Source organism: Podarcis cretensis, assembly GCF_951804945.1.
Source record: "Podarcis cretensis genome assembly, chromosome: 8".
NCBI classification, from domain to species: Eukaryota; Metazoa; Chordata; class Lepidosauria; order Squamata; family Lacertidae; genus Podarcis; species Podarcis cretensis.
In genome coordinates this window covers 88,593,444-88,616,966 of record NC_137177.1, presented here as the reverse complement: position 1 = coordinate 88,616,966, position 23,523 = coordinate 88,593,444, and the positions used below count along the sequence as shown (strand labels likewise).

Genomic DNA, 23,523 nt, shown 5'->3' with positions numbered 1-23,523 from the left:
AGGCAGGCCACTTTTTCGAGGCACTTGCTACTAAAACATCCTCTATCTGAGGGGGTTGGGGCAGGGGAAACTGAACTCCCTGCAGGGGGCAGCATCAGCTACGGGCAGGTCCGTCCCAAGATATTTTGGCACCTGAGGCAAACCACAAAATGGAGCCCCTCTCCCTGCCAGGAGAGTGAAGGGGAGAGTGAAGATCTACATCAGGAAAAAGGGAGTGGGGGCGGGAATCAAATCAACCTTTACTTGATGGTTGAAGAGGGAATCAAAGGCCGTCATGGAGTTGGCTAACAGATTGAGGTTGAATCCTGACAAGACAGAAGTACTGTTTTTGGGGGACAGGAGGCGGGCAGGTGTGGAGGATTCCCTGGTCCTGAATGGGGTAACTGTGCCCCTGAAGGACCAGGTGCACAGCCTGGGAGTCATTTTGGACTCACAGCTGTCCATGGAGGCACAGGTCAAATCTGTATCCAGGGCAGCTGTTTACCAGCTCCATCTGGTACGTAGGCTGAGACCCTACCTGCCTGCAGACTGTCTCGCCAGAGTGGTGCATGCTCTGCTTATCTCCCGCTTGGACTACTGCAATGCGCTCTACGTGGGGCTACCTTTGAAGGTGACCCGGAAACTACAACTAATCCAGAATGCGGCAGCTAGACTGGTGACTGGGAGCGGCCGCCGAGACCATATAACACCGGTCTTGAAAGACCTACATTGGCTCCCAGTACGTTTCCGAGCACAATTCAAAGTGTTGGTGCTGACCTTTAAAGCCCTAAATGGCCTCGGTCCAGTATATCTGAAGGAGCGTCTCCTCCCCCATCGTTCTGCCCGGACACTGAGGTCCAGCTCCGAGGGCCTTCTGGCGGTTCCTTCACTGCGAGAGGCCAAGTTACAGGGAACCAGGCAGAGGGCCTTCTCGGTAGTGGCGCCCACCCTGTGGAATGCCCTCCCATCAGATGTCAAAGCGATAAACAACTACCTGACATTCAGAAGACATCTGAAGGCAGCCCTGTTCAGGGAAGTTTTTAATATATGACATTTTAGTGTATTTTTCATCTTTGTTGGAAGCCGCCCAGAGTGGCTGGGGAAACCCAGCCAGATGGGCGGGGTACAAATAATAAATTATTATTATTATTATTATTATTATTATTATTATTATTATTATCACACCAGGCGGGCGCAGAGCCCAGGAGAGCCTAGAGGGCAGCCCCTTGCCATTTCTCCCCTCAGAGTAGAAGGAGACCAGCAGTGCCTCCAATTCGCTGAGAGGCCTTTGTAGAGGTGACATGGCGGGGGGCACTGCTGAGGAGATGGCAGATCCAGCCTCCAAGGAGCAGTGGCGAGCAGTGAATTGTTTTGTAGTGGAAGAGTTAGGGCCAGAGGTGCCAGCTTGCGAGGGCGATAGCGGGGCCCCCGACATTGCATACATGAGCATTGCGCCTCCCTCCCTAAGCCGGGCAGAAGCCTCCTGGGCTTTGAGAAGGAGGCACCAGCCTCTAATACTCTAATATTCTAATTTACCAGGAACATTATGGGGACTGGTCTAGTCCCCGTAGTCCGCTGACTGCATGCCACGGCCAAGGAGCTTGCTGCAGCCGTCACCGTCACTGAGGCAGTGGCAGCATCAGCAGGCAATGCAATCCTTGGAGGCTGGATCTATGGATTCTGCTGCCTGGGGCACTTGCCCCACCTTCCCTCATGGGTGGACTGGCCCTGGCCTTGGGTACCTGGCAGGGAACAAATGCAGTGGTGCCCCGCAAGACGAATGCCTCGCAAGACGAAAAACTCGCTAGACGAAAGAGTTTTCCGCCTTTTGAGGTGCTTCGGAAGACGAATTTCCCTATGGGCTTGCTTCGCAAGACGAAACGTCTTGCGAGTTCTTGCGAGTTCTTTCCCTTCCCCCCCTTTTTCTAAGCCGCTAATAGCGCTAATAGCCGCTAATAGCGCTAATCCGCTAATAGCCGTGCTTCGCAAGACGAAAAAACCACAAGACGAAGAGACTCGCGGAACGGATTAATTTCATCTTGCGAGGCACCACTGTAATAGAATCATAGAATCATAGAGTAGGAAGAGACCACAAGGGCCATCGAGTCCAACCCCCTGCCAAGCAGGAAACACCATCAGAGCACTCCTGACATATGGTTGTCAAGCCTCTGCTTAAAGACCTCCAAAGAAGGAGACTCCACCACACTCCTTGGCAGCAAATTCCACTGTCAAACAGCTCTTACTGTCAGGAAGTTCTTCCTAATGTTTAGGTGGAATCTTCTTTCTTGTAGTTTGGATCCATTGCTCCGTGTCATAGTCAACCAAGCCTTAGCACACTGGTTTTTACCTGCTGCTTACTGTGTACTCTCCCCCCCCCCCCCCAGTTGCTGGATGATCATTGTTTAATTGTTTGTTGCTGGATGATCATTGTTTAATTGTTTGTTAATTGTGATTCTGGGTTGCACCAATGGAAAGGCAGGGAAAGTGTTTTGCAACTCAGAAATCAGCAGCCACACTGGGCATGTTGAAAAAGGGTCCAAGTCAACCAAAGACCAAGAAAGACGGGCCCAAAGGAGGGGGAAAGAGGCTCAGTTCAGGCTCCTTTGCCCTGAGAGTGATCCTGGCAGCCTAGAGACTGACTGATAAAGCCTCTCCAAACCACTGCGCGTCCTGACTCATCACTTGGTAATCACTGCAATAAAATCTGCTGTTCCCTATGAAGGCTGAAAAGGAAGGAAACACAGCTGGAGCATCACAATACAGGCAGAATATTGTTTAAGGCAAAACCACATAATATCATAGCACCCAAGGAGACTTCTTACATAAGAGCTCTGGTGCATAATTCAAGCCTTCATAGCTGCTCCTTCTGCTGCAAGGATCTACTGTATATAGCCTTTCTCATGCTGAATTCAGCTCCTAACAGTTCAACGGGGGGGGGGGGGGGAACCCCCGCAGAAAACAGAAATTACACTAAGCTGCCTGGGGAAAAGAATCCAGGACTTGAACATGGCTCAAGAACATAAGAAAAGCTTGCCGGATCAGGCCAATGGCCCATCAAGTCAAGCATCCTGTTCTCACAATGGCTGACCACAAGCAGGACCTGAGCACAGGATCCCTCTCCACTCCTGTACAGTGGTGCCTCGCAAGACGAAATTAATCCGTTCCGTGAGGCTCTTCGTCTAGCGGTTTTTCCGTCTTGCGAAGCAAGCCCATTGACAGCTTAGCGGATTAGCGCTATTAGCGGTTTAGCGGCTTTTAGCGATCAGCTGTTAAGCGGCTTATCAGCGGGTCAGCTGATAAGCCGCTTAGCGGCTTAGGAAAAGGGAGGGGAAAGGGAAAAAACCCCGCGGGAACTCGCAAGATTTTTTCGTCTTGCGAAGCAAGCCCATAGGGAAATTCGTTTTGCGAAGTGCCTCCAAAACAGAAAACCCTTTCGTCTAGCGGGTTTTCCGTCTTGCGAGGCGTTCGTCTTGCGGGGCACCACTGTAGTTTCCAGCAACTGATATTCAGAAGCATTGCTGCCTGCGACTGTGGAGCCAGAACATAACTGTCGTAGCCACTGATCGCTCTCTCCTCCATGAATTTGCCTAATCCCCCCCTTTAAAAAAAAATTTAATAAATTATTAAGGGTTTTCTTGTTTTACAGTGTAAGTGTAATGCCTCGTTGTTGTTTTTCCATGTAACATTATTACAAATCCGTTTCATTTGTTGAGGCATTAAGGGGAGAAGAAAAAGAAAAAGAAAAAAAGAAAGGGGGGTGGAGGGAGGGGAGATGGATGGGGGTGGGGTCGGGTAGCGGTGTTTCTGTTATGCTTAATGTATGTAGAGTTTGGTGTCAGCGTTGCTTGTGTTGTTCACTTGTGTTCCTTTGGTGGTGAGAGAAGTTGGGGTTGGCCTAGGATGTGATTGTTTGCTTGTGATTGGCTGTGGTGATCTTTGTTTTCGTGTGTGAGTGAGGTGGGTGGGTGTTTTGGATCAGGTTAGCCATATCGATTTGTATGCTGTTGGTGGATTATTGTCATTGTCCTGTTGGGCTGTGTATGTGATAAAGGGGAGCCATACCAGGGTAGAGGCACCTTCTTCTGTTTGTCCCCGTGTCAGTTTCAGTTTATTAGTTAATTTTTCTAGTAAGGCTGTTTCCCATACTATTTGGTACCATTGGTCCATGCTTACTCCTGACAGGTCTCTCCAGTGTCTGGTTATGGTGTTTCTGGCTGCTGAAAGTAGGTGGGTTATGAGTTCTTTGTGGTGTAAATGGGCATTGTTGTCTTGGAAGATGTTTAGTAGGGCCAATTCTGGGGTGAAGTCTAATACTTGCTTAGTTATTTTACATATTTCTTGTATGGCTGTCGTCCAGAATAGTTGGATTTTGGGACACTCCCACCCCTTTTAAAGCCCTCTAGTTCAGTGGCATCACTGCTTCCTGTGGCAGCAAGCTCTGTAGTTCAACTACGTGCTGCATGAATAAGGACTTTTCTTTTATCTGCCCTGAATCATCGAGCATTCAGATTAGGCTCCTTTCTGAAACTCTGAAAAGCAGCTGCTAGACGGAGCAACGGTGTTATTTTGAACCACCCTGAGACCTGCAGGTATAGGGTGGTATATAAATTCAATCAATCTCAATCAATCAATCAATCAATCAATCAATCAATCAATCAATCACTTTCACTCCAGTCTCTTTCTTGATCTGTCACTGCTAGTTCAGACCCCATCAGCAAATTAAGTGGTTAGGACTTTTTTGCCCAGTGGCTGACACTGAACTGCACTTGCCATTTTACTGCCCCTTCACCTGGTTTGGAGAGATCCTTTGGTCATCAACAGAACTGGCCACCTCTCTGCTCTCTCCTTCCATTCACAACCAGAGGCCTCAGAACAGGAGGGCTTCTAGCCCCCAAGTCCTTTAGCCAAAGGGAAACCAGTTCACACAAATGTACGGCAGTCAGCTCACTCCTTGTTGGGGAGGTGCAAGAGAGCCTGAGTTGCATGCTGCTAGAAGATTTCTCCCAAGGAAAGAATGCGCAGAGGGCCCTTTTGTCATCGAGTTACCAGCAAGGGCTTAAACTGAAATATTAAATACTTCTGGGAAGGGGAAAAACGAGAGGATATCGTACCACCTTGTTTTTGCAAGCACCGCAAAAAGTGACATGCATGGCAGCTTTGGAAACCAACATACATTAATCATGTCAAGGATCCTGGTGACTCCAGGCTATTTTGCTGGTTGCGTTTCAAAGAGGAGGATTACGACACACCCACCCACCCACACCAATTTTCTTTAATCCCCACAAATCAGCGTTTGGGGACTGCAGCTTCCTAGGCTGCCCACAAATGTATTATATAACTTAGCTTCTTGTTTTGAGAATCCACATGACAACATGCACCAGTTTTGTCTGAGAGATTCAGAAAGGGACAAGGAATGAGCTTTGCCTGTACAAAACCGGGAGCAATCTGGCCGCCCTCACTTGGGCGAAACACCCAATAATTTCAAGGGAAGTTCTGCTTGGTAACTGCTCGACCACATCGGCTTGCAGTTGGCCCGGACCGTGCAGGATACTCAATTTCTTGGCCAGCATCTAAGACGGTTTCCAGCCAAAATGCGTAATGTACAGGATGATGATTGTACAGATGGGACCAAAGGAGGATGGGAAGATGGCTGGCCAGTGGGGAGGAAGGGCAGGGAGACAAGCACGATTCTTTTCTTACCAGCAATGTCTGGCGCCTCTTGGGACTCCAAGGAAGGTCAACAGGAGGTAGAGCCAAAGCCAATGGCAATCAGGGGCAACTAATTCCAGGTTTGTCCCCACCGACCCCTTCTCTGCTGAGAACTATGGGGGCAACTGAGAGTGTCACAGAATCCTGGAATTGTAGAGCTGGAAGGGGGGCCCCAAAAGTCATCTAGGCCAATCCCCCTGCAGTGCAGGAACCACAGTTAAATCATCTCTGACAGGTGGCCACCCAACCTCTGCTTACAAACCTCCAATGAAGGAGAGTCCACCACCTTCTGAGGGAGTCCGTTCCACTATTGAACAGCTCTTATCCTCAAAAAGTTATTCCTAATGTTTAGTTGGAATCTCATTTTTTGTAATTTAATTCCAAAAGATAGAAGCTAACAGGTAGGGCTGCCCCCTGGGCAGGCTCTATGAAGGCAGGCAGATGTGGCTGCCTGAGAGCAGGCAGAACTTGGTAGTGCCCAATTATCCTCCTCCTCCTCCTCATCATCATCATCTTCTTCTTGTTGTTGTTGTTCTTACGTTCCTTCTGGGAGCTCAAGGTGGCATACATGGTTCTCCCTCCTCTCATTTTACCCTGACAACACCCCTGTGAGGTAGGCTCTGCTGAGAGATGGCGACTGTCACCCAGGAAGATTCACGGCTTAGTCTGGCCTCCAAGGCGATAGCCCAGTACTCTAACCACTACACAATGCTGGCTCTTGGACCAGTCTTGATTCTCCTCAACACTCTTCACCTCCCCAGATAAGCCTTGCTGCAGAGGTCCTCTAGCACATCTAGTCCAGTGACCAAGAGCTCACTGAAGCAGGGGCTCACAGAATCAAAGGATGGTAGAGTTGGAAAGGGACCCCAAGGGTCATCTAGTCCAACCCCCTGCAGTGCAAGAATGAGAGCTAAAGTGGCTGTTTCGAGGGAGGGGGTTCCCAAAAGGACCCAGCTGAAGCTGCCCGACCAACCCTTCCCTAAACTGCTCTGCAAGTTAAGCAGCACATTCCTAAGAACAGAAGACCCCTCAAATTCAACTGGTCTTACTCCCAGGAGAGTGTGTCTAGGACTTCAGCCTAGAAGAATTATATTACATAAGGAGGAGCAAATGTCACTGAACAATGAAAGCATCAAAAGGCAAACTTGCCAGATTTCAGCCGTTATCATCTCTCCCCTTGCATTTCATACCTGTGCCTAAGACACGCAGTCCAGGAGGCCCACATTCCCACTCAAGTCAACAGTAGCCAAAGCAGAGCCATTGCTCTTGATGCTCCCTTAGCGATACCCAAGGATGGGTTTCTAAGCTGGTCACTTACACAGTGTGTGCTGGATATGATGACGGAACTCGAGATGAAGCTGAGCCCATCGTTCATGCTGACCTGGAGAGCAGCTTCCCTAGAAAAAGGGAGGGAGGAAAACCAGAGACCTTCCTATTAGGAATGGTAGGAAACGAAATTAATAAGAGAGACTGTAAACTGTTTCAATACGCAGTGACTGCTGCAAGGATACTTCTGGCCCAAAGATGGAAGCAGGAAAAAATTCCAGCAGTGGAAGAATGGAGAAGGAAATTGACTGAATACGCAGAATTGGACAAGCTGACTGGGAAGATTCGATATCAGAAAGACCAAAAGTTTATCGAGGACTGGGGGAAATTTACAGAATATCTGAAAAACATATGTGATGTACAGACAACGCTTGTTGGTTTTGAAGAGTCTCTGTGAGATAGTAAGAAATACTGCAAGAAAGAGAGTAAGAGGAAAAGGAGTTCTAAAAGGCAATATTATGTTTAGAAATGCGTCAACAAAGATTGACAGAGAAACTGAGGGAAGTAAAAAATCGAAGAATGAGTGTTAAATTATTTGTTGACTGTATAAAATTGTTTGGAAAATGAATAAAAATTATTTAAAAAATAATAATAGAAAACCGGAGGGAGGGCGAGAGTCATTACCCAAACCGGGCACGGACTTACAATCCCCCTGGCTCATTAAAATACGATGTTGCAGGTTTGGGGGGGGGTCAGTCTGGATGATGCCCTGAGTCCCTTCCAACTCTTGAAATCCTGTCTCTGTGGGAGCAGGCGGCGTGAGGGCAACTTTTGGCTGTCTGGTTAAGCACCATGATTTAAAGAAGTGGCTCTGTACCCTAGAGCGCATGGGTGGGTCTTGCCCCCACACCCCAGCTGGGCAGACTCAGGCACCATCGCCAAGAACGTGCCATTGGATGCAATGTCGCAAGCGGCCCCAGCCCACTCTCTCGCTTGCCCATCACTTGGGAACTGAGGGAAGACTCGCCCCATCTGTCTGGATTCTTCCCAAGAATGAACACATTTATTTGCAGATAGACATTACAAAAAAAAACCAACAACACTGAGAGTTTCCAGTTCAGTTTCATCACAAGGAAGCAGATCCAATTCACCGTATTTTTCGCTCCATAAGATGCACCTGACCATAAGACACACCTAGTTTTTAGAGGGGGAATGCAAGGAAGAAAAATTCTTTAAAGGGAGCGCTGAGCAGAGCCTGTGTGCATCCCAGGCTCTGCTCAGCGCTCCCTTTCACGAGCCGCAAGGAGCGTGTGTGCGGCGCTTGCAAGCTTTTCCCCGAAGAGGGAGAAGGGCAGCCCTCTGTCCCTTCCCCCACCTCCCGCAAAAGCCAGGGATAGCCGTGCGAAGCCTCCTCAGGGCAGCGGGACGAAGGCTCCCCGTGCCCTGAAGAGGCTAAGCCAGCAGCTATAACAGCAAGAGGGAGCGCTGCACAGCGATCCCTTTCACTGTTCTGGCTTCTGGGATAGCTGCGCAGCCTGCATTCGCTCTATAAGACGTACACACATTTCCCCTTACTTTTTAGGAGGGAAAAAGTGCGTCTTGCAGAGCGAAAAATACGGTAAGTTTTTGACCCAGAAACTTCCTATCACTTGAGGAGTACAAAGCTCTACTCTTGCCAAAGACAACTGCAAAGAAGCAAAGGGGGTGGAGGCAGCTGCGTTGAGAAAGAGGTTGTTATGCCTCTGCAGATGTGGAACTGCAGGTCTGCTTTGGGTTAGCCTAATTTCAGCATCAATGGCACCAACTTCAGCCGAAGGTGCAGAAGGAATCCTGACAAGCCCACAAGATAAAAGGTTTTTATTAAAAAGGGAATAAGGCAGTCATAGAAGAAAGAAAATCTTACCCCTAAATCTCGAGGTTTCTAATGAAAACATGCATAACAGAAGAAAGACGGAAAGAGGTAAGAGCCGTCCCACATTCTAACAAACCTACATGCCAACTTCTCGCAGCACAGGTGCAGGGCAGAGCAGGTAGGTGTCCTCCACCTTGAATGGTTTCTCATCTGAAAAGAGAAGCAGAGAAGGCAGTCTGAGCGCATGTGAGTTGGGCAGAACAACGTTTGCAGGTGGCAATTAAAGTGAGGGGGGTGACAGTATTTGTTTTACCAAAGAACATGCTTACAGTGCTCTGCAACAGTGCTTTTTTTGCAGTTTACAGCAAACTGAAATAGACATAATCTCTCCCCCCCACCCAGCTATGTATCCCCAGTTATATACCCATTTCCACCCAAACCTGCGTCCTCCTGTGCTATACAGCACAGCAAGCAAAATCCTCAATAAAATATAGAAAACAGGGGTAGACATCTCTGCTTAGGCTCACATACAAGACAAATATATACATAATAAAACTACAGCTGATGTTTCCATATAAATTCGATTTTCAAAAATCCTATACAGTGGACGCTCGGGTTGCGAATATGATCCATGTGGGATGCACGCTCGCAACCCACATCTGCGCACGCGCGAGTTGCGATTCTGCGCATGCGCAAAGCGCGATTTAGAGCTTCTGCGCATGTGTGACCGCCAAAACCTGGAAGTAACCCGTTCTGGTACTTCCGGGTTTCGGCGGTCCGTAACCCGAAAAAACACAACCTGAATTGGCTGTAACCTGAGGTATGACTGTACAATTAAGAACAGCAGCACTGGGGAGACACTGAAGGGACCTATCTAGAGTGAGCATGGACCACTGCACGGGGACAAACAAAAGAGGATGCCTTCACCCCGGTGTGGTTCCCTTTCATTACATACGCAGCCCAACAAGACAACAACCTAACCCTTCCACACTGACAGCATACAAATTGATATGGCTGATTTGACCCAACATCCCCCTTCCCCTCCACCCACAAACAAAACTCACTGCAACCAACTGAATGCAAGCAGCCATGCTCTGGGCTTTCCAACCTCTCCCCCCAATGCCTATGGCAGAAGAATCTCACACTGAATGTACCTGACCTGGAGATAGGACTCTATGAACTGAAAACAGGGACGGTATAGGTACCTTTGTTATCCATGAAAATCTTTCAATAATTTTTTTTTTAAAGTCCTATTTCTATGGAAGGTTAATCTCACCATGGATAGCAACGGTACTGAAATAAGTCTGTTTCCCAATGATTTCAATTCATAGAGAAATGGGCAATAAATCAAGTCTCAAAAGATAAATAAGACCAAAAAAGGAAATGAATTACTACGAGACATTGTAATTTAGAGGAAATACCGCTTAACAGAAAGCGGAGCAGATAGTTGTTCGCATTGACCAATGGTTTTAAATAATCATATAAATAATAAATTATATTTATATATAATTTACAAATAAATAAGTAATTCCACCAGCAGATGGAAATTCGGAAGGCCCTCTGTTGTAATTTTTGCTAATGTTTCTCTGTTTCTGCTTCCTTTGTCCCCCCCCCCTTTCTCTTTTTCTCGATTTCCCCTTTCTCTTCATTTGTATCTTACGTAGCTGTAATCTTATTGTATGATAGGAAAACCTCAATAAAAATCATATGGGGGGGGGAGAGAAAGATCATAAAAGCACATTAAGTTTGGCTCAGAAATAAACTGCCAAGCCCTTAAGTTTGCATGACATGTGTCCTGTCCTCCACTCCAGATGAGGGTTGGGCTGCCTCATCCTGAAGAACTGAAACGTTAGAACATAAGCAAAACATTTTGGATCAGGCCAATGCCCCATCTAGTCCAACATCCTGTTCTCACAGTAGCTAACCACAGACCTTCCATGTGTCCCTATTTCCCAGGGACAGTCCCAGATTTACAGAAGCAATCCAAGTTTCTGATTTGATCCTGGAATGTCTCGCTTTTCCTTAGGATGTCCCTATTTTCATTGGAGAAATGTGGGAGGGTATGGAGTTATCTGCCCCACCCCCGGTGCCAACTGAAGGCATCCCTGTATAGTGATATTTTAAAAAATGTTTATGTTTTATTCAATCAATCAATCAATCAATCAATCAATCAATCTTTATTACAGTCCAGAGACCCAACAAATCGTTACAAAGCAATGCACAATTCAGACAGTGTACCTCCAGGTTAAACAAGCATTTAAAGATAGGGATCACTAGTTCTTGCAACCACCGATAAAAACTTCACTAATGTTCTAGCATTTGTCCGGTCTTCCAATAGGAACCTGACATAGTGAGCCTCTGATTTTCCCAGGAAAGGTACCAGCAAGGGTAATATCAGTTCAGCCCTGGCTTGCTCGTATTTCACACAGTGCAGCAAAATATGTTTTTATAGAATCGATGTCTTGAGCACACGAGCAAAGTCTGTCCTGGTAGGGAATTAATGTTTTATTATGTTTTTATATATGTTGGAAGCTGCCCAGAGTGGCTGGGGCAACCCAGTCAGATGTGCAGGGTATAAAGAGCAAAATTATTATTATGGTCTAGGATGTCCCTATTTTCATTGGAAAATGTTGGAGGGTATGTAACCAGATGTCCATAGGAAGCCTGAAGGCAGAACCTGCGGGTTCCAGCAACTAGTAGCCATCGATAGCCCTCTCCTCCATTAATTGGTCTGATCTTCTTTTTAAGCCATCAGTGTTGGTGGCCATCACAGTCTCCTGAAGGGAGTTCCATACTTTAACTATGCCCTGCATGAAGGACTTCATTTTATCTGCCAGGAATCTTTCAAAATTCAGCTTCATTGGATGATCATGAATTCCAGTGTTATGAGGAATTCACTTTCTTCATGCTATGCATAATTTTAGAAACATCTATAATTTCACCTCTTACTCGCCTCTTCTTTAAACAGGGCTTCCATTTTAAAAGGGTCCCTCAGAGAGAGCCAGCGTTGCACAGTGGTTAGAGTGTCGGACTAAGACCTGAGAGACCAGGGTTCAAAACCGACACGGCCAGTTTCGCTGAGTCGGCATTGGTCAGTTTTGACCATTTTAAAGCAAAATCCAGCTGCTGCAGAAAAATCTAAGCTAGGTTGTAGAACCATCTTCAGCTGAGCTGAAAGGATCATAGCATCTTTTTAACCTTTTGGCCTTGACAATCTTATTTGATTATTTTAGACAATTCCAAAGAACAGCCTTAATCCCACTTTAGCCTCAAAGCCTGCTTTTCATTTCCTCTTGAGTTAGGCCGACAAGGTCTTTTCTTTGAGTTACTCAACATGCTTATGAAGGAACCCAAAGCATCTTGTAGTAAACAATGCTGGCGACTGACTGCAAGGAGACCAGCTGGGCTGGAGTCTGGATGAGCTTGGCATTTCTGCTCCCAGGCACAACAAGGTTGGCTCAGCACTCCCAGTTTGTTCCCAGTCACCTCAGAGAGTCATAACGTCTCGCAACATTCATTTTGGTTTTCTTTGCTCAGAATATTTCCCCATTACTTTTCTCAATGTCAACAATACTTAACACAACCTTGCAAGTTACTAGTCCACAATATTGGGGGTTTGTTTTGTTTTTTATAACTAGTCCACCAGCCCAGCCCAGTTATGTTAGAAACTTCTGGCATAAAAGGGACTACTGTAAGAGATCTCTTCCTGTTCACCTAGAGAAACTTTTCACTCAGTTCATTTTTAAGAGTCACTCAGCAACAGTGATGTAGTGACTGCAGGGTTGGACTAGAACATGGGAGGCTAGGATTCAAATCCTCACTCAGCCATGAAGCTCATGAGGTGACCCTGGGGCCCAGTCAGTACCTCTCAGCCTAGCCTACCTCACAGGATTGTTGTGGGGATTAAATGCACAACCATTACCTCCTTCACATTCAGTCCCCACAACCACCCTTTGAAGTAGTTTAGGCTGAGAGAAGCAATGACTTGCCCAAATGTTCAAGTGGGGATTCGAACTCTGGTCTTGCAGGGCCTTGCTGACACTCTAACCACTACCAGACCATCTAAGTGTCCCTATTTTCAAGGGACATCCCTGATTTAGAGAAACTATCCTGGTTTCTGTTTTGATCCCGGAATGTCCCATTTTTCCTTAGGATGTCCCTTATTTTCATTGGAGAAATGTTGGAGGGTATGGAGTTATCCCCCCCTCCCCGGTGCCAACAGAAGGCATCCCTGTATAGCGATTTTGTTTTTTATTGTTTAATGTTTTGTTTTGTTATATATGTTAGAAGCTGCCCAGAGTGACTGGGGAAACCCAGTAAGATGGGTGGGGTACAAATAGTAAAATTACCATTATGGAATGGGATGTCCCTATTTTCATCGGGGAAATGTCAGAGGGTATGCACTACACCACTCTGTCTCTGTAAGATGTAGCTGAATATCACCCCAAGGTCTCTAGTTTATCCTTCTCTTAGCTTAGTTCAGCTTTCCCCAGCCTAAAAGTCCAGTTGTTTTGCACCACTGCATCCCATCAGCCCCAGTATCCTACGGCCACACAGCCTGGGGCTGGTGGAAGTTGTAGTCCAAAATATCTGGAGGGGACCAGGTTGGGGTCCCTTAGCCAGCCTCTTTTATCCACTCCATGATTAAACGTCTTGTGCTTCCACTTCCCGAGAAGGTTTCGTAAGGTTCTCTTTGCCTTCCCCACAATAAATCTGCTCATCCTTTGTAGTCTGACATTCCCAAGGGAATGCAAGTTTAGCTGGCAAGTGGGGAGGGCTCGCTTTTTGCTTGATCATCAGTTGCTGCTTCGTCACAAATACATCCTTCGGCTGTTCCCCTCCTCCCCTCTGCAGCACAAACAAAAACTAGTGTCCACCATTCCATCTGACTGCTCCCTGGAAAGACTTCTTGCGTGGCAAATACCCTCCCCCCATGAGAAATGAAGACACTGGACACATTATTTAAGGTTAACGGGCATAAAAAGGCCACAACTTTATTGATTACAGAATTGAAAGGTATTGGCCTTAGGCATTGGCTCCTATCGTCTACCCGGCATGGAGACCGGGAAGGGTTGTCCACAAGCCGTGGGAGTCCGGCTGGGAAAGGGAAAAGAGGGAGGTCCCCGGGCGTGCCTGGCCTTAAATGGGCTAGGCCCTGCCTCCCCGGCCCGCCGATTGGCGGACAGGGTGGAAGGCACGCCCGGGGATTCCCTGTCCACGCGGGGGGGGGGCAAGATCCCGCCCCCGCGTGTGTGGGTGGAGGGTTTAGCCCGCAACACCCTCTCCTCCCAGGAGGAAATGGCTTTGCAAAACAAAATCATGATGCATTTGAAACTGGGATACCAAATTTGAAAAAGTAATTAGACAGCGATGAGCCTCACCGAAGAGTAATTGCCCCAAATCTGGATCTTGACATTGAGGGAATTCTCCTTTTCTACCTATATTTTGTCCTTGCCACTAACACCAAACAGATGCCTGTGGGAAACTTGAAAGGAGGATTTGAGAACAAAAGCACTCTCTCCTCCTGTGGGCTTTCAACAACCAGTATCTGGGACCATTGCTGCTTCCTGCGATGGAGGCAGATCATGCCTAGTAGCCACGGACAGACTCCATGAATGCTCATGGGAAGCCTGCGAGCTGGACTTGAGTTCAACACCACTGTGCCCACCTGCACTTCCAAACAACTGCACTCCACTTTCTACACAGGAACCATCCATTAACTTCCACTCTCTGCTTCCTGCTTCTGAACCAGTTACTGATCTGTAAAAGAACCTCTCTATTCCATGACTACTAATTTCACTCAAGAATCCTTGGTTAGGGAACTGACCTAACGGTTTTGTCATTGTGTGTTTTAATTTTATGTCGTTTTTATAGTTAAAACAAACTTAAAAGCCAATTAGGCACATAAGTGGCATATAAATCAATAATAAATAACAATTGTCCATGTGAACCACTTGAAAACAAATCAAATTACTTGCACCCTTGGGTTATTTTTATTTATTATTGGAGAGAACCCTAAGTGTGGCTGGTTTTATGTGTCACACTGTAGTCAATTTAGGGATTGTGAACTTTGAATCTTTACATATCATCTGCTTCTTTGCCAGTGGATCTTCAGTCATGCAACCCTCGGAAATATTCACACTATCCAGAAATGTTTGCTTATTCTGGCGCAGACGTTTTTCCAACTCTCACTATGGTGGCAGCATGGAATATTTCCTCCAACAAAAGAGCCCCCTTTTTTTAAAAAAAACAAAACCCTTAAGTTTATTTTGTGGGGAAGTCAGAATGCAGTCGGAGAGACAGTGCTGGATTCTCCAAGCCAGAAAAATCGCCTGCTCAGGAGCCCAGCGAATGGGAAAGAAGTGTTTTGCTCATGCTGTAATGAAAACCAGGCCGGAATCGTGCTATTATTTCCCTGCTCTGCATCGAAGCACTTGGAGAGCCAAAGCAACTTACGACAGCCTTGGGTTGTGAGTGGGTGGAGGGACAAGGAGTTGGAGACGAATGAATAATATAGGCAGTTATGTCACAGGGTCAGCTGTTTGTGTAGACAGTGAAAAAGGCTGGGGCAAAAAAATATATATCATTCTCTCTAATGGACCGTTCTGTCGTGCTTAAGCTTTTTAAATTGACAGCAGATGCTTCATCTTCAACTTGGGATAAAATTCCACGTGGAAGAAAGAAGGTGGATCTATTTTTTTCCAGCCACCCCCCACCCCTTTCTCTCTCTTTCTCTCTCTTTCTCACACACCTGGAATTGTAAATGTTACAAAGCGGGCTCTCTCCCTTACCAAGAACTTCACAGAATTACATAGTTGGGAGTCAGAAGGGACACCAAGCGTCATCCAGTCCAACGCCTGCAGTGAAGGAATCACAGCTCAAGAATCCCTGACAGGCGGCCACTCAATTCCGTGAAGGGGAGTCCACCACCTTCCGACATAGTCTGCTGCTGAACAGCTCATACCACCAGAAAGTTCTTCCTCATGTTGAGTCGGAATCTGCTTTCTTGTCTTTTGACTCCACTGGTTGGGGTCGTCCCTTCTGGAGCGGCAGAAAACAAGCTTGCTCCATCTTCCATGGGACAGCCCTTCAGGTGTCTGAAGAACGCTATCATGTGACCTCCAATCTTCTCTTCTGCACCCAACTCCCTCAACCTTTCCTCAGAAAGACCCTGTTTCATCTTGGTCACCCCTCCTCTGAGCATCTTCCAGATGGTCAATTTCCTTCTTGAACTGGGCAGAGGACTCCAGGTGGGGTCTGACCAAGGCAAAATTGAGTGGTACAATGACTTCCTTTGCTCTGGATTCATGGATGAACGCTGTGGCTTTTAGAAAACCTCCCCATTGCTCTCCCACTGGTCTAACTGAAGCAGGAATGGCTTGCTGGCTTTGCCTTATCTGCCTCTGGCACCACGAGAAGCTGCACCAAAACAAGCATCAAGAGCAGCATGATGTGACCTACATACGGCTCCCATCAGGTCCTAATTGATTCAGCTCAGCTTTTAAAGCCGGCAGCAGCCAAGAGTCACATCACCGCCTCAAGAATGCAGGAATGGAGAGGGAGTTCCAAGTTTAAGACTTGAAGGCAGCTCTGTGTCAAACTGTACTAATTTACACCAGGGAAAGGACTCTGTCCAACATCTTCACAAAGGAGACGCGGACATTTTTCTGGAAAAAATCTAAGAAGGTTATGCTGCCTTTCCCTACTGTAAAAATATGTGGCTCTAGATTTAGCTCAATGGTTCCCAAACTTTTTTTTGCCCTACCCCCGGTTCCATAAATTCATCCCCACTGTCCCCTACTCTATAAAAAGCATTATTCAGAATAGCAGTCTGCATGACCCACTAAAGAAGATAATAACCTCCCAAAATTCAAAACACTAACAATTAATTGCATATCTATTCAAAATGCACTGAATACTATTAAGTTTAATTAATTCAACAGAACTGGTGGACTTGATCCAGTGGTACCAGCTTTTCAAAGTCTCTAATAGTCATTTACACCTCCAGTTTCCCCTCCTGCCCCCACTTGCTTCTTAGAACCCCCCCCCCCCCAGGAAATCCTACCGCCTCCCAGGGGACAATACTGTCCAATTCAGGAACCACTGATTTAGACCTAGATTCCTTTTGCTGTATCTTCATAATATTATATTATATATTCAAGGCATGTGATCTCCTGACCTGGCTGTTCTGAGTCTGACCCCAAAACCAGAAGTTTCTTGTTTGCTTGTCAGAAAAAGCTTCTACAAAATATGGTGAATCTGAAGTTCCTTCGAAATGCATAAGATCAGTCGCTGGTTACCACGAGAGCTTACTTTAACACAAAATGCCGCTAATTATTGTCTGTTTCAGTAACTTATGTCCTCCTTGCCTTCCCACTCAAGCAAACTCAAAGCAACTCACATGATAAAACATGACACGAATGAATCCAGCATAAAACCCCAGCCTAACGACAGCTCAGAGCCTTTTCCCTAGAAGGCAGCAAGTGAGGCAGGCCAACTCAGGAGGCCGATTTTGAGTGCTGTGGAGGCGCTTCTGACTGTTAGCTATTTAATTTATTGTTGCCATGGAAAAGGAGAGGTGCTTGTGGGGTTTCCTGCCTCGGATGCCAAAATAACTTGATGAGCCTTGGATCTTTATTGTGCACCTTGTCATGTGAGGAGATGGAAAGCAGGGTAGCATCTACCTCTCTGCCTCAGGGGGGCAGATACCTGAGACTCATTTACACCTCAAACTGCTGCCCCCTTGCCTCCTAGGGAATCCCACAGCACTCCAGGGGTGTCACCGCTCACTTTAGGAGATACTGCTGCAACCTAACACCATCCCTGCCTCTCCTGGAGACGGACAACATCTGCTGTGCTCCTTGACCAGGAGAAGAAGAAGAGGAGTTTGGATTTGATATCCCACTTTATCACTACCCGAAGGAGTCTCAAAGCTGCTAACATTCTCCTTTCCCTTCCTCCCCCACAACAAACACTCTGTGAGGTGAGTGGGGCTGAGAAACTTCAGAGAAGTGTGACTGGCCCAAGGTCACCCAGCAGCTGCATGTGGAGGAGCGGAGACGCAAACCCGGTTCACCAGATTACGTGTCCACCGCTCTTAACCACTACACCACACTGGCTCTCAACACAGGAGCTCTCCTGCTTTCTGCAAGGGTTTCCCAAAGCGAAGGGGCAAACATCACGCAAGTGGACAGCGAGCCAAACCTAGCAACATTAGCCAACTAAGCATTCAGACAGAAGAGAGCAAACTACTCACTGAGCGTGACCGTCTCGTTGATCCTGAAGCTGCAGAGGACGCGGTCGACATTGCGAGCGTGGCGGAAGCCGTTCCCCGTCACGACCACTTGGAATGACTCTGGAAAGACAGGGAATTACTGGTTCTCCTCCCCACATCGAATAAAGTCACCACATTTTCTCTCTTTTTGGAAACACCTTTTTCCCCCTTTTAATATAAAATGCAGCAATACAAAATATACTTTCCATCACAACTCAAGTCAAAGAAGATTCAAATCAACCTCATACAGTGGTACCTCTGGTTGCAAACGGGATCCATTCCGGAGCCCCGTTCTCAACATGAGCAGAACACAACCCGCGTCGGCGCATGCGCGGGTTGCGATTCGCCGCTTCTGCGCATGGGTGTGATGTCATTCTGAGTGTCTGTGCATGCGCAAGCGGCGAAACCCAGAAGTAACCTGTTTCGTTACTTCTGGGTCACCGCGGGACGCAACCTGAAAAGACGTAACCTGAACCAAACGTAATAAGAGGTATGACTGTAAAACTAAAAAATACTTAGAATCCCCCCTCTCCCAAAAAAATAAACAGGAGTTACATCTTGATAATTTCCCTCATCTTTTGCCTCACATAAGAGGAGCCTGCGGGATCAGGCCAACGTCCTATTCCCACAGTGGCCAACCAGATGCTTAGGGGCTTGCCAATATCATTCTGAAACCCTTCTAGCTCTCTGGGTGCCTCCATGCTCCCCCAGGCTGAACATCTAATTTATTACTAAGGTGAGAAAGAAAAAGCAACCACCGTACATCTCCAGGCCTCCTCCTTCCAAAAGAAACTGACCCTGTAAAAGGATTCTGCAAAGGACAGACTGTTGGGCAAATCCCACACAGGACAGGACCAGAAGCAACTACAACACGAACACTATACAGCCTTCTAGGACCAGGTGCCAAACTGTCAAAGAATCATAGAATTGCAGAGTTGGAAGGGACCCCAAAGGGTCATCTAGTCCAACCCCCTGCAATGCAGCAATCCTGCCCACAGCTGTCCCTGAGTGGGCTCAAGCCACCAACCTTCTGGTTAACAGCCAGACGCAATGACCCACTGTGCCACTGGTATCAGGTGTTGCTAAGCTATAATTGCCATCGCCCCATACCACTGCCCAGGCCAGTGGATGGGAGCTGGGGTCCAACCACACCTGTAAGGTGCGGGTTCCCCTTCCCTGTCTTATATTTTATATTATTATTATTATTATTATTATTATTATTATTATTAAATAATCTTTATTGGTTTAAAATACAGGCATAAACATAAAAGATGGTTTACAGCAGAAACATAGAAGAAAAAAGTCAAGATGAAAAAAGAAAAGAAAAAACTGTGTACAAAGAGAAACTGCATCTTCTCAAATAACAATGAAATAAAAATTATGGATATAAAACTTCCAATCGTTCTCATTATACTATTTATGCTGTCATTGTTTTCTCGCACAGCTTTATGTTATATCATATTATTCTCATATAATCCCCCCCAAAAAAATGATTACAGTTTTTTACTTACAGGTATCATTCAAGTTCTGCTAGTATAGTACTATTTGTACTGTATATTCTTAAATATTCCTTAAATATTCTCCATTCTCCTTTCTGATTTAAAGCTCCTCTAACTCTTCCTGTCAGTTCTGCTAGTTGCAAGTACTCTATCATAAATGTCTGCCACTCTGTTATCATTGGTGTTGTTTTGCTTTTCCAGTTTCTCGCCACAGTATTCTAGCTGCTGTAATTGCATACATGAACAATGGTCTTATGTTTTTTTTAAATTTTAAATTTTCTGCCTAGTAGAAAAATCTCTGGTCTTTTTTTAAAGGTAAAGGTAAAGGTGAAGGGACCCCTGACCATTAGGTCCAGTCGTGACCGACTCTGGGGTTGCGGCGCTCATCTCGCTTTATTGGCCGAGGGAGCCGGCATACAGCTTCCGGGTCATGTGGCCAGCATGACTAAGCCGCTTCTGGCGAACCAGAGCAGCGCACGGAAACGCCGTTTACCTTCCCTCTGTAGTGGTACCTATTTATCTACTTGCACTTTGATGTGCTTTCGAACTGCTAGGTTGGCAGGAGCCGAGCAACAGGAGCTCACCCCGTCGTGGGAATTCGAACTGCTAACCTTCTGATCAGCAAGTCCTAGGCCCTGTGGTTTAACCCACAGTGCCACCCACGTCCCTTTCTTTAAAGGTAAGTTATATTAAAAGGAAAAAGCCTAAGACACATGCAAGGAAAGTTTTCTAACCAGATTCCACTTTGCAGTTGTGGCCATTAGTATGTGCAAGATTGCATATAAACCAGAACAAACAGACGATGGGGAGAGCAAACTGTTATCGCTTCAAACTCCTCTGCAGGAAAAGTGACCCTGGTTTCTGCTGAATCAACTGTTTCGCTGGCTCTTAGCGTGGATGCCGCCCACTCACTGCCTCTCCCAGCGCACGCCTCGAGGGGGGCTCCTGCACTGTAGCGGCATTCCACGATTTCCCCATCTCTCATTAAAAAAAAACATTAAAAAAAATATTTTTTAAAAAATTTTTAATAACACAATATATACACTTTAAATTCCCAATTTTTCTTTCACCATCTCCCCTCCCCGGTCTCGGCCCCTGCCAACTGTTCTCCAAAAGTCCATCAACCCGGAGATCTTAAGTCTGAGGCTCTTAACTCTCTTTCATGTCCCCTCTGCCGATCTTTTTGATAGTCTTTGGTGTTAAAGAACAAATCTCGGGGGAGCTCCAACCCAACGGTAGTCATATTCCTTCTTAGCGAGTCTGCCAGACTTCCATAGTTAAAGGTAGGGCCCATAGAAGGACTTTGTTGCTACTGTCAGTTCTTTTGTCTGTACAATTCTCTCAGAAGGGCGGTGGGTGCTGCTTGGGGCAGGGGAGGAGGAAAGCTGCAAGGCCTCAAGGCAGGACCCCTTTAGTCATGGTGCGTGCATCAGGTGATCAGTGCCAGCCAATCACCTCAAAGCACTGGCGGAAGCACCTTGAATCCAAGCCACTGCCTCCAGCGCCCTTGGCTGAAGGAGGAAGTTCCTGATCAGCTGATTGACACTAACAGTGGCTCTGGCTCTGGGTGTAGCTCACTGGAGCAGGGCCTTCTCTGCAGTGGCACACCCCGGCTGTGGAGGAGGAACTCCCTTGCTGGGGAGCAACCCCTTGGGCAGAAGCATGATTTGCTTATTTATTTGAAGTATTTAGTGCAGATGAAAGCCAGGCTGGTTGAAACTGCACAAAAAGTTTAAAAGTACATAAGGTTAAAAGGTACTTTTTATCCTTCAATAAAGAATTAAATATATATATGTGGAGAGCAGCAGAGCTCCTTTTGTGTTGCGTTTTCTCAGCTTTGAAGCTCTCCCAAGCTCTGCGATGCTCTCAGACAAGCCACAAGTTCTCACAAGAGCATACCAGTGACAGTTCAGAAGGATCTCAGAGCCTGGTACGCAAGGCCAGGCCCATTCAGCACGCCAGCTCCAGAAGGCAAGAATACAGTGGTGCCTCGCAAGACGAAAAGAATCCGTTCCGCGAGTCTCTTCGTCTAGCGGTTTTTTCGTCTTGCGAAGCAAGCCCATTAGCAGCTTAGCGGATTAGCGCTATTAGCGGCTTTTAGTGGCTTTTAGCGGCTTAGAAAAAGGGGGGGGGAGGGGGAAAAAGTCGGAAAAACTCGCAAGACATTTTCATCTTGTGAAGCAAGCCCATAGGGAAATTCGTCTTGCGAAGCGCCTCCAAAATGGAAAACCCTTTCGTCTAGCGGGTTTTTCGTCTTGCGAGGCATTCGTCTTGCGGGGCACCACTGTAATTGTGCAGGGCCAGTTCCAATGAGGTTTGTTTGGCTATATTTATTTTTGCGTCATCACCAGAACGTAACCTTTGCGCAAATTGCAATTGTACTGCATAGCACCTTTCAGGAAGATCTCACAAAGGTGATCACATATAAGGTAATTACACAAATAAACACCCAAACTGACAAGGATTTTAAAGGAGTGACTTCCTTGGGGCTCTTCACGTGCCTATGTTCTCAAAAGGGAAAAGTCACAACAAGGCGATTTCCCCTGTCAATATTCACACAGAAAATCTCCTGCTACAAATCAGTCTTCTGTGGCAAGATTGCATCCCTGATGAAACGCTTCACCTCCTAGGCTTTGCCAAGTTGCGCGTCTAAACCATCCTTTCCTCATGTCCAGGAGATCTCTGCAAAGCCCTTTATCTTGCCAAACATGGGCTAAGACTCTTGCATGAGAAAGACAGCTGACAAACAGCTATTCTTAAACCTTACAGACAATAACTGAGATTTCACAGCCCTTCTGGCCTAAACGAAAAGATTGAAATACATTCCGAATACAAATCCCATCAAGATCACTCCATAGAAGCAGACATAAAACAAATGGAATTTTCTAGCATTCCCAGCCAAGCTCTGTCTGGAAAATTTCCCAAGGAGAGCCAAAAGATGGCCGACTCCGGCATCTGCCTTCCCTCAGGGAACGACGAGGAAGAAACACAGTTATATGTAGCAACGAATGCTGGAAGAATCAGCTTTAAACTCACCTCCTGCACATATACTAGAAGGTTCCGCAGCCAAGATTTCAATGCATGATTTCTTCAAAATCTAGCAGGCATAGGAGAAAAAAAAGAAATAAATAAAATTGTAGCAACATGCCTCAGTAACCTTCAGATACAGGTAATTTGGGGTGTGTTGCCCTTGTATAGCTTTCCCCAACCTGGTGCCCTTCAGATGCTTGGACTACAAATCCCATGTATTCCAGAACATCTGGAGAGCACCTGGTATAGGAACTCTGCTCTGGGAGCACAATAAAATGATACTGGGGCTAAGGAAACAGCACTCCTAGAAATGTTTTATTACATATAAATGGTCAACATTTCAAGAAGAGCCTGATAGATCCGACCAGTGGCCCATCGGTCCAGCCTCCTGTTCGCACAGTGGCCAAAATGAAGCCTATGTGAAGCCCACAAGGAGGATTCAAGCACAAAAGCCCTCTCCCCTTGTGTGGTTTCTAGCAACTGCTGTTCAGAACCCTTGCTGTCTCCAGATGTGGAGGCAGAGCCTAGCCATTGATAGCCCTCTCTTCTGTGAACTTGTCCAAGCCATTCAGGCTGGCGCCCATCACTGCCTCCTGTTGGAGCAAGTATCATAGTTTAACAATACCAAACTAAAACGCAGCTTGCTTTTTTAAAACTTCTCCGACACCTACCCTGCAACTCTCAAACCCTCGAATGTGTATATTAGGGGAAATTTTGCCTATGTGGCTATAACTCACACATATGTACAGTGGTACCTCAGGTTAAGAACTTAATTCGTTCCGGAGGTCCGTTCTTAACCTGAAACTGTTCTTGACCTGAAGCACCACTTTAGCTAATGGGGCCTCCAGCTGTCACCCGTGCCACCGGAGCACGATTTCTGTTCTCATCCTGAAGCAAAGTTCTTAACCCAAGGT

General features: G+C 46.6%; 1 protein-coding gene across 1 annotated transcript in view; it reads right to left on the bottom strand.

The window, feature by feature from the left end:
- ANTXR1 (ANTXR cell adhesion molecule 1) overlaps positions 1-23,523 on the bottom strand; it is a 135,360-nt gene that overhangs the window by 67,508 nt on the left and 44,329 nt on the right. The window contains exons 9-12 of the mRNA XM_079987513.1: positions 22,616-22,676; positions 18,063-18,161; positions 8,947-9,016; positions 7,007-7,085 (exon numbers count right to left, since the gene is read on the bottom strand). Of these exons, the coding sequence (XP_079843639.1) occupies positions 7,007-7,085; positions 8,947-9,016; positions 18,063-18,161; positions 22,616-22,676 (309 nt within the window). The remainder of the gene's footprint in view (positions 1-7,006; positions 7,086-8,946; positions 9,017-18,062; positions 18,162-22,615; positions 22,677-23,523) is intronic.